Consider the following 8139-nt stretch of genomic DNA (forward strand, 5'->3'; position numbering starts at 1 on the left):
TGGTGAAGGCTTGCTTGTGCGTCTCTCGAGGCTGGAAAACAGCCTGATCTCTTCATGCAGCTTAGGAAAATATTTCCCATTCCAACTGAGTCGGAAATATTTTTTCATCACAGTCTGCAGATCAAGGAACTACAGGATAGTAGATACCTCTTGTTATTAATTAATTTTTCCTTTCTGCAGACTCCTTCCAACTTTCAACTGGACTGGTTTCTCTTATCTTAGTAGTAAATCGGGTGAGATTTGTAAGAAAGCTAAAGCAAACGCCACATTGTCTAGCAGCATCGATTGGTGCTTCTTCAGTCCGAGTTCTAGCCACGGGCTCCATGCAGGGCTTGTCTAAGGGGATTGCCACTGGCAGCCAATGTTGGGAGTTCGGAGAAGCCTTAGCTAGCAGCAGAAATAGATTTGCAGATGCTACTGAGAGCAGTGAACCCTGCTGAGCATCCTCCAGAGAGGACCGAGGTGGAGGTTTGTTTGGTGCAGTGGTTGGATCTCACCGATTCCAGCTCAACTCAGCCTCTTTGATTCTCCTTGGAGCCGAACCACTCTTGAAACCCGACCTCCCGCGCAATTTCCACAACCCCAGAGGAGTTTGTGGAAGCAAAGAGCAGGGGAGTGTGGTTAAGAGAATGGATGCAGCGGTTATAGAAAGCTCCCAGATCTTTTAAGTTCAGAAAGAGCCATTGCCAAACGTGATCTGCAAACCATGGACTGGAGAGGCAGAGCCCCCTAAGCATGATGGGATAAAGTGACATGAAACGACTATGAGGGAAGTGGCCGGTGTCTTTTCGGCTGCGATCCAGTGTCAGAGAAGGGGTTTTCAGGAGGACCTTGCTGAGCCAGAATCGCTTTGCTTGGCGACCACGTGTGGCGGGGCCATGGCTGGGTGACTCGGCAGTGAAGTTACTTGCCTGTAATTGCCATACTGACGCTTTTGTAATTAAATTCTCGTGCAAGAACAGGAGGCATGCAGCTGCTCACGGTGCTTGGGAAGTGGTGCAGGGCTAAAATTAGCCTTTTATTATTGCTATTATGGACTTGGGCTGGAGTGGGTATAAGGGGAAGATCAGTGACCTGGGGAAAAGATTCACCCTGATGTTTCATGCTGAACAGCATGGGGTTTTCTGTGGGAGATGATTGACCGGATCATGTGTGTGGCTACGTAGGAAGAGGGCACAAGATGAGGTTGCAACACATTTTCTTCCAGCAGAGTGAAAAACGCTTCCTCTCTGAGGAAAAAGATTATCCTCTGCAATCTGGTGCGAGTTTCGCCTTTGCTGCTGTCTGCGTTTCAGAGACAAGATTCCTGTTCTCTAAGAATAAAATGGGGATTTACGCACTGGTGCAAACTCTGATTTTCCTTTCAGAGGAACTATCCTTATTCAGATAATCTGCTCCTCTCATCTTATTTTTCCTAGAAAAACAGAAGTGGCTGATGTAGCCCAGCCTCACCTGTTCATCTTTTTCCATGCGGCACTTAGAGGCTCCAATTCCATGTTCTGTTTCTTCTGACGGACAGTGGCACGCTGTCCTTAGAGCAGGTTTTATATTCTCAACAGCCCCGTACTCGCTGATTTGAAAGCAGGAAAGGCCTCTTTCAAATGTGATGACCAATGCTACTCGTGGGTATTACCCTAGGTAGAGCAAGTTGTGTTATAACCCAAAAGGTAGCGCACTCATTGCTTTTTTTTTTAATTTATTTACTGTATTGGAGCAAGACTGTAAGCTGTAAGATATCTGCATTTACTCTTTGTCTCCTGTGGCTGTTGCAGATGGGAAAACCCACATCCCGTGTAGCTGATGTGCCTCAGGTCCTCATGATGAATGCACAAGGAATACGAACCTTCCCCAAACTATTCTTTGAGGAGATGCTTCCTTCTGCCTGCACAGCCCATGAGCAGCTCTCCTCTTCACTTGTGCTTGCTTTTCCTCTGCCAGAAAAACTGCCCCATTTTTTGCTTTTTTTTTTTTGGTACTACAGCTTCCCTGTCTCCTAGTCTCGCACACGGAGGTCATGTTCTCCTGGTCCTGTTCCCGCTTCAGAGCTGCTACAGCCAGAGCTTTTCTGTGGGGACAGAAGAGGAGCTACCCCATTGCACACTGACTGCTAGCCATGGGACTTTGAAATGCTGGTGTCTGATGACTTGCAATAATTATGATATCCAAAAATAACCTTTATCTCTCAGTGTTACCACCAAGGTGTGAGATGTGGGGGTATGCTCAGCACCCAGGCCATCTGCAAGGAAACAAAGGGCGGGAGATAGGAACCATCTGAGACAGGAGAAGATTTATTTAGCAGCTTTTATTAACACATTAGTGTGCTCCCTCCTGGGGGTAAAAATGAGAAAAGGAAAAGCCTGAGCTGTTCAGCACCCATGCACAAAGCTCTTGGAAATAAGGTAAAATGTGATGGAAGAAGCAGCCCTTGGTGGAGGACATGGACTCATGGTGATGGAACGATAGTGTTTGGAGTGGACTGCAGAGGAGAGGGGGAAATGTTCTCCCTACATAGTCATGGCAGGTCGTTCCAGGAGAAACAGTGTTTGCTGCTCAGGCAATGGGCAAGGCACTTAGGGTAGAAGCCTTAAAATCTGAAGTTGTGCTTGCTTTGGTGGTCTCGGGGCTTCTGCTACTGAAAGGGGACATAATCGGAGAGACTGATCAGCTGCAACGTTGGCAGAGGCTGCCTCATTCAGACGGGACAGTCATTCTTCCTTTCGGGCCGCCAGTTGTGTGGGAGAGGGAAGGGTCATGACTGATGCAGTGGGTGGACCCCGGGGTGGAGGAGGAAGACGTGGAGCACACGCTAGGATGTCATAAATAGTCACCCATGGGCGATGCCTCCAGGAGAGGGCTCATCTGAGGAGTGGATACTGCTTGGCTCCACGTGGCATCGCTCCCAGGTAAGCCGGGAAGGCAGGAGGAGGGCTTCCCTGGGCTTTGCTTGAATCCCCTTGCTTTTGACCATGGAGGCACGCTGGCAGGCAGGGAGCCTTTCTTTCGAGCATCCTAACAGAGACTGGTGCAGCTGCACTTCTGCTTTACCTCCCCTTATGGTTTGTGTCTCTGTATCGGCTGAGGTAGAAGAAGGCAGCTAAAGCAAACTTGCTGCTTGCTCAAGAGGAGTGCCGGGGGCACAGCGAGCCCTGGAGTGCTTCCTGGGGTAAGGAGACCTCCTGCCTTCCCCAGGGAGAGGGCAGAGTCCTTGGAGAGGTTAAGGGGAGACTTGCAGAAGACCGCAAAAGCCTCTGGCCCACGCTGTGAGCTCCAGAGAAGCAATTCTGGAATGTCCTCCAAAGCAGGGAGGTGGGACATCCAGCAGCGGATGCTTGTGGCTCTGGGGGAGCAACCACGCACAACCCCTGGCTGGCAGGAGGGATCATGGCAAGAGGCCCTCATTCCTTATAACCAGGGCATGGAGGATCAAAAGCTGAGGGAAGGTGAAGCTCCAGGATGGGTGGAGCTGGTGGTCCACCTTGGGCTTCTTGGCTTGTGCCCTCTCCATGCAGCCGGGTTTTGCAGCCCTGTTTCTCCATGTTCAGCCCTCCCTGGCCCCCAGCAGCCTGCTGGGGCTGGCGTGGCCGGTCTCTCGCCAGTCACAGCGATGTGAATCCCCACTGGGCTGGCGCCCCTCAGCCTCTCGGGCAGTGCCGAGGCTGGACACTCCTTCCCATCGCCACCACTGCAGGCAAGGGGGGGCTGAGGCAGCCTTTCCCACGGAAACAACCACGTGGTGCCCGTTTGCTTCTGCTTCTGCAAAGCCAGAGCGAGCTTGAAATAAGTTAGCCAGTGTGAGAAGCAGCTTGATTCAGGGAGCTTGTGCAAAATGGGTGGCAACCACCAGGAAAGGGGGAAAGGCGTAAAACCAACCTGAAGCAAGAATGAGCACAGGGTGGAAGAAACACGGGAAGCCAGGACCAGGTTGTTTTCAGCGGTCCCGGAGCCACCAATGGACAACCCCTGTCTTGCAGGGACAGCAGAGGGAGGGCTAATTTTTGACAAGGAGATGGGCAGGCACTTTCTAGGTGAACTGGCAACTTAATAAAATGCCAACGGAGCTGGATGCCTTGCCTGAGAGTAAGGTGATGACCTTTTCTTAATTGCCTTGAATTGGTTTCAGTGTACTCAGAGCTATGTCAGGACTAGCGCATGATGGGGATGGAGCTGCTGTTGGATTTGATTGGAGACTGATGTGCTCTCACAAGTCCTTGTCCAAGGATTTCGCCCCCATTCTCGGCTCCCTCCTGCTCACTGTAAGCACTCAAAGTCAAACCAAGCTGCAGTGGTTGGTCTCCTTCCTGCAGTAACGTTGTGGAGGAGCCAACCCTGCAGGTTGCACAGGTTTCAAAGTTCAGTGCAGGACCCGCCAGTGTCTTAAAAACTCCCTTGCCTATTTGGCAAGGAAATACTAGCAGGTCTGAAGTTGGGCTTCTCCTCCTGCAATAAAATAGCTCAGCCTCAAGAAAACTTTGGCGGCAGTAGATTGGTGTTGGTTGAATTTATTTTTAGCATTTAATTAATTAGATGGCATGAGGAAAACAGGATTTCCATTGGAAATTGCTCTCAAGTAAAGACAGTGCTGGTGGGGTAGACTGGGACCTACACAAACCCAGCAACCTCTCATCCACCTGTGTCTGTGAGAGGGGCTCAGGGAAGCCGTGGGGCATCGCAGGGCTGAAGGCAGCCCCTTCCTCTCCTCCTTTTCCTCCCTGTCCCTGTGCAGGGTGGCCATGTGTGTGGGGAAGTGCAGCCGGATTGTGGGGCCCTGCCTGCTGGCGCTGGGCACACTCTCTGTGGCAGCCAACATCCTCCTGCTCTTCCCTGGTGGAGCATCAAAGTACCTGGTGGAGGGGCACATCAGCAAGGATGCCACGACCATGCCGGGCATCTGGGGAGGCGGCATCGCTGTGAGTATTGCGGTTTCCACCCCATCCTTCCTCCCATGTCCGTGGAGCAGGGAGCAAGGGATGGAGCAGGGGGCTCCCCTTTGCCTCCCCCTATCTGCTTTTTTCCCTCCTGCAGGTGCTGCTGGCAGCGACCCACATCACGGCGCTGGGGTGGCGATGCGCCGGCTGCTCCGACTGTGGCACCCGTGCAAACGTAAGTCAGCACCGGGACCCCCGTGCTAAAGTGGTCCCAGGCGGCGCATGACGGCAGGTGGCCCCTGGGTGGGACATGGCAGGATGCTACCTCTCCTGTGCCCCTGTGGTGGGATGTGGCACGGATCCCCCTCTCCCACGGCCCCTGGGTGGGATGTGGCCAGGAGCCCCCTCTCTGGTGGCGGGATGCTGTGTGATGGCGCCTTCCCGGAGGACAGGGCTTCCCATGCACGCTGGCGTGGGCTCCGTGAGGCCGCTCCCTCCCCGCTTCTGCCCAGCTCGAAATGACCCGGCGATGGTTTCAGCCTCTGCTCCCTGGGGCTGGAGCCCCTTGGGGCAAAGGCAAGGGGAGTTTTGCCCCCTTACCCAAACTCCGTCGATAAGGCACAGCTGCCTTTTGGAACCCACCTGATTTTTGGTCCCCCTGCTCTCCCTGGCTGCTGCCCACAGGCTTTCATCTCTGCCGTCCTCTCCAAGCTGGCGCTCCTGGGTGCTGCTGCCTGCTTCGTCCTCTCTGGGGTGGGTTTGACCAACGGACCCCTCTGCTTCTACAACGCCTCCAAGCATGGGACCCTCTGGGGTTACCCCTTCCTGGATGATGGCAGCCAGGAGCCTGACACCAGGTGAGGCAGCAGAGTTGAGTTGCTGGTGTTGCTTCATCAGCTTATTGCTAATTAAGTTGGTGTTACTTATGGCAGGTGGGCTTGCTGGTGGTGGTGCAAGACCCTGCTAGCTCAAGAGGTCCTCACCGTCCACGGTTTTCTACGTGGCACTTCCCATCCCCATCACCCTGCTGACCCTGCTCATCCTCGGAATGAAGAACAGGGCGCCAGGGGCACACCGTCACGGTGGAAAGTGATGCAATTCCTGACCCACCCCAGGGCAGCATCTTGCATCTTCTCCTCTCCCCGTCTCACAGGGTGGAGAATTACCTGTACGATCGTCACACCTGGAGCATCTGCCTGGAGCCAGTGGGCATTGTGGCCTGGAACGTTGTCCTCTTCTCCCTCCTGCTGCTCATCAGCGCCACCGAGATGGTGCTGGCCTCGCTCCAGATCCTCAATGGCTGCTTTGGGTGCCTCTGCGGCTTTTGCGAGGGGAAGTAGGGACCTGCAGTGGTGGCAGGAGGCTGGTGCTTGGGGGAGACGTCATCCCCGGGTGTCCCTTGGCCAAGTGGCAAATGCTCCAGCAGGGATATGGCACAAGCTGTGATGCCAGCCTGGTGCAAGAGCCCGGTGCAAGACAGACAGCCTCCCCCATGCGGGACAGACGCCCCAGCCCGCACGTGTCGAAGCGACGTACGTGGGGTCAGTGTGCAAAGGGCTGCCTCCGTGCAGAACCCTCTGCCTGGGCAAGACCCCTTCTTCCACGCTGGAGTGGGTGCCCTTGGGGCTGGCAGCCGTTTGGGGCTGGAAACCAGCCCGGTGAGCAATGGAGGTGAGGATCTGGCTCCCGGCATCCTGGCACAAGCCCAACGGCTTCCCTGGCTGCTCCTCATTGGCCTCCACCCGAGCGCAACATGTGACATGGTGATATTCGTAGAGATAAGAGCTAGAACACTAACTTATTTTGTTAATCAATCTCTATTTAGGGCAGCTGGTGTTGGTGTTTGTCTCCCATGCAGGGCAAGGAGGGACAAAGGAGACTGGAGGAGCCGAGCTGGGCTCTGGCTGGGGATGGAGTCGTGCTGAAGGAGGTAGTGCTGGAAATGAGGTGTAGTCCCCCAAAGTTCACCCACACAGACACACACGCATGCAGCAGACGTCAGGAGCAGCCGCTTGTTCCCACCAGCCCAGGACCCCATTGCAGGGGGGTGTCCCCGGCTTCAGTGCATCCCCCATCCCTGCGGGGGGGGATACAGGGACCGAGTAGGGGTACAGGCCTGAAGCTGCAGGTGCGGGGAGGATGTTTGCCCCCAAACTGATCAGGTTCAGAGGAAAGCAGCACTGTCTGTGGTAGGTTAAAAAAAAAAACAGTCAGCCAGATTAAACAGTAACTGGGTGATTTTGGAGAGACCGTTGAGAAAAAGAGCAATTGCCTCAAACAGGATCAATAAAAAAAGAGCAATAAAAAAAAAAAAAAAGGAATGTAAATATTTATGACCATGGCAAGAAAACGCTGGGAGCAGGGTGGCAGTACCAGGTATGGCACAGACAGGGCCTTGTGTCCCCGTGACCTGGCACCCAGCTGCCTCCTCCCCTGCCTCGCTGCTGTTGCTTCCCGTTACGTATTTCATGGGTGGCTTGTGCTCGGAAGGGAGCCTGGGCTGGGCTGGTGCCCCAAGCCTCCATGCCCAACTGACTAAATAATTAAAAAACAGCAATAAAAGTGAGAGAAACCCCAGTTTTGGGATGGTAGCGTGTGCCTTCTGTGTTGTGGCCGTGCTGGCCAGTGGCAGGACCCTGGGCTGTGAGCATCCCAGCGCACTGGCCTCTGGGTTGGTGTCCCGGGGTCTGGCATGGGGGGAGCAGGGAGATTCGACCTTGGGGGGCACCTAGGAGAGGAGGCAGCTCCTTTGCCCCCATTTCCCATGGCGTAGGGGGCTGCTGTCCCGCTGGGGAGCTGTGGCTGTCAGGGGGATGTTCTGGAGCACATCCTGCAGCGTGAACATGCTGAAGGAGATCTGCTCGTAGGGTGACCGTGTCCCGTTCTCATAGAGGCAGGCAAAAACGATGGCTGAGCCGCCAGCGATGGAGGCCTCGTTGTAGGGCAGCTCCATGTAAGCCAGGTCAGAGTAAGCGCTTGGGCCCTCGTAGATGACCCATGGCTCGGTCCAGCTCTCCACGTCCCTGGGGAAGGTGCTCAGGTGAACCCCCATGTTGACCCGTGACATGGAGCTGGTGGGGTGGGAATAGAGGACCCATGTCGGCGCTTGGAAGAAGACAGGAGGGCTGGGGGTCGCCGCAGGGTCCCCTCGGGCCAATGTGATGTCGTGGGCATGGCCATGATGCCCTGGGGAAGGACAGCCATCCTTGGGCTCGGCTGGCCCGGGGGGGGTGCCCGGGGGCCCCCGGGGGGGCTGCCTGGGCACCTGGGGACC

General features: G+C 54.9%; 2 protein-coding genes across 3 annotated transcripts in view; one reads left to right on the top strand and one right to left on the bottom strand.

Moving 5' to 3' along the window:
* Positions 1-1159: 1159 nt before the first annotated feature.
* TM4SF19 (transmembrane 4 L six family member 19) lies at positions 1160-7133 on the top strand. Of its 2 annotated transcripts, XM_035899998.1 has the most exons (5): positions 1160-2903; positions 4724-4907; positions 5023-5100; positions 5550-5722; positions 5920-7133. In XM_035899998.1, exons 2-5 carry the CDS (start codon positions 4731-4733, stop codon positions 6203-6205), a joined length of 714 nt encoding a protein of 237 aa, XP_035755891.1. In that variant the 5' UTR covers positions 1160-2903; positions 4724-4730; the 3' UTR covers positions 6206-7133. The 2 variants fall into 2 exon arrangements, with proteins under 2 accessions (XP_035755891.1, XP_035755892.1); XM_035899999.1 differs by having other exon boundaries at positions 1160-4907; positions 6019-7132.
* A 285-nt stretch (positions 7134-7418) lies between these two features.
* Positions 7419-8139, bottom strand: part of NEU4 (neuraminidase 4) — a 2154-nt gene continuing 1433 nt past the window's right edge. Inside the window, exons 3-4 of the mRNA XM_035899996.1 lie at positions 8131-8139; positions 7419-8070 (exon numbers count right to left, since the gene is read on the bottom strand). The exon at positions 8131-8139 is cut by the window's right edge and continues 383 nt beyond it. Coding sequence (XP_035755889.1) covers positions 7594-8070; positions 8131-8139 — 486 coding nt within the window. The 3' untranslated portion in view covers positions 7419-7593. The remainder of the gene's footprint in view (positions 8071-8130) is intronic.

This window comes from Egretta garzetta, unplaced genomic scaffold (assembly GCF_000687185.1).
Source record: "Egretta garzetta isolate BGI_Z169 unplaced genomic scaffold, ASM68718v1 scaffold448, whole genome shotgun sequence".
Lineage (NCBI taxonomy): Eukaryota > Metazoa > Chordata > Aves > Pelecaniformes > Ardeidae > Egretta > Egretta garzetta.

What these genes read in the sequence shown, in the direction of transcription:
- TM4SF19 (XM_035899998.1), top strand. Translation starts at nt 4,731, where the DNA reads ATGTGTGTGGGGAAGTGCAGCCGGATTGTGGGGCCCTGCCTGCTGGCG. An exon ending in TCTGGGGAGGCGGCATCGCT is followed by an intron (nt 4,908 to 5,022) that starts GTGAGTATTGCG and finishes TCCCTCCTGCAG; the next exon opens with GTGCTGCTGGCAGCGACCCA. An exon ending in AGCCAGGAGCCTGACACCAG is followed by an intron (nt 5,723 to 5,919) that starts GTGAGGCAGCAG and finishes CTCGGAATGAAG; the next exon opens with AACAGGGCGCCAGGGGCACA.